Below are 975 nucleotides of genomic sequence, written 5' to 3'. Positions count from 1 at the left end.
TATGATATATTGAATTAAAATGTATTCTTGCGTCACAATTTGCAGACAGTCTAAAGATCTACAGAGCAAAACTAAAACTGAAGCACAATGTCTTAATTACTGAAAGATATAGACTAATCCAGCTTGAAATGTAATGCTAATGGCTGTTTTGCCTTCTTTGTTTCAGTTCATTATTGGAGAAGATGGGGCATTTGGTAACAACATCTCGCATAGTTGTGCAGATGGTACAATTGGTATGACCTTGACTGATTATGTTTCAGCATCCATGTAAGTATACATTTAAAATGCAGTGTTCTATAGTTTAGTTTTGTTGTTTGGTCTGTTAACAAAAGCTCAAATATGAGGCAAGGTGACTTCTAAAAATACATTATTCTTCCCCTAACACAGACAAGTGTATTTCGTTTCCATTAAATTTATAAGACACAAGGATAGATTGATCCTTGTGCTTGGGGCTTGGACATGGAGGCAACAGCCTAAGGAGAGAACTTTCAGAGAAAGCTCATTTCCACTGCTTGTAAAGGCAAACTCATTCTTTCCGCCAATTCATTGACCATAAGTGAGCATGGGGACGTAGCTTGATCAACAACTTAATCAACAGCTTCCCTTTTACCCTCAGCTAACTTCACCACAATGTAGTGGTACAACATCCACATCATTACAGAGCCGGCAAAAGTCCCATGAACAGCTCACTCCTGAACAGGATATTGAGATGAGTTCTACTGGAGGTAGGAATTAAAGATCTCCTGGACCAGGGGGGCTTCTCCCAGATCATCCCAGTGGACCTTTACACATTTAGGCATGCCAACCCTGTTCAGCATCCTCCCCACCACCTCATCAACTCACCACAAGGTGATGCTTAGTTGACCGCTCAGCCCGAGTGTCCAGACCATACAGCCACAGACAGGGCTGGACTGGGACAAAAAATCAGCCCGGGTATTTTGACTAGAGACCGGCCCACCAGGTATTATAGGAAAA

At 41.7% G+C, this 975-nt stretch overlaps 1 protein-coding gene across 1 annotated transcript in view; it reads left to right on the top strand.

The window, feature by feature from the left end:
* Window positions 1–14: 14 nt before the first annotated feature.
* The window catches only part of LOC106633673 (carnitine O-acetyltransferase), a 13,921-nt gene continuing 12,960 nt past the window's right edge, over window positions 15–975 (top strand). Inside the window, exon 1 of the mRNA XM_014340335.2 lies at window positions 15–267. Coding sequence (XP_014195821.2) covers window positions 134–267 — 134 coding nt within the window. The 5' untranslated portion in view covers window positions 15–133. The remainder of the gene's footprint in view (window positions 268–975) is intronic.

Source organism: Haplochromis burtoni, unplaced genomic scaffold (assembly GCF_018398535.1).
Source record: "Haplochromis burtoni strain Fernald_Lab_line unplaced genomic scaffold, NCSU_Asbu1 Contig_356, whole genome shotgun sequence".
In the NCBI taxonomy this organism is placed as follows: Eukaryota; Metazoa; Chordata; class Actinopteri; order Cichliformes; family Cichlidae; genus Haplochromis; species Haplochromis burtoni.
This window is presented reverse-complemented; position numbering and strand designations above follow the sequence as displayed.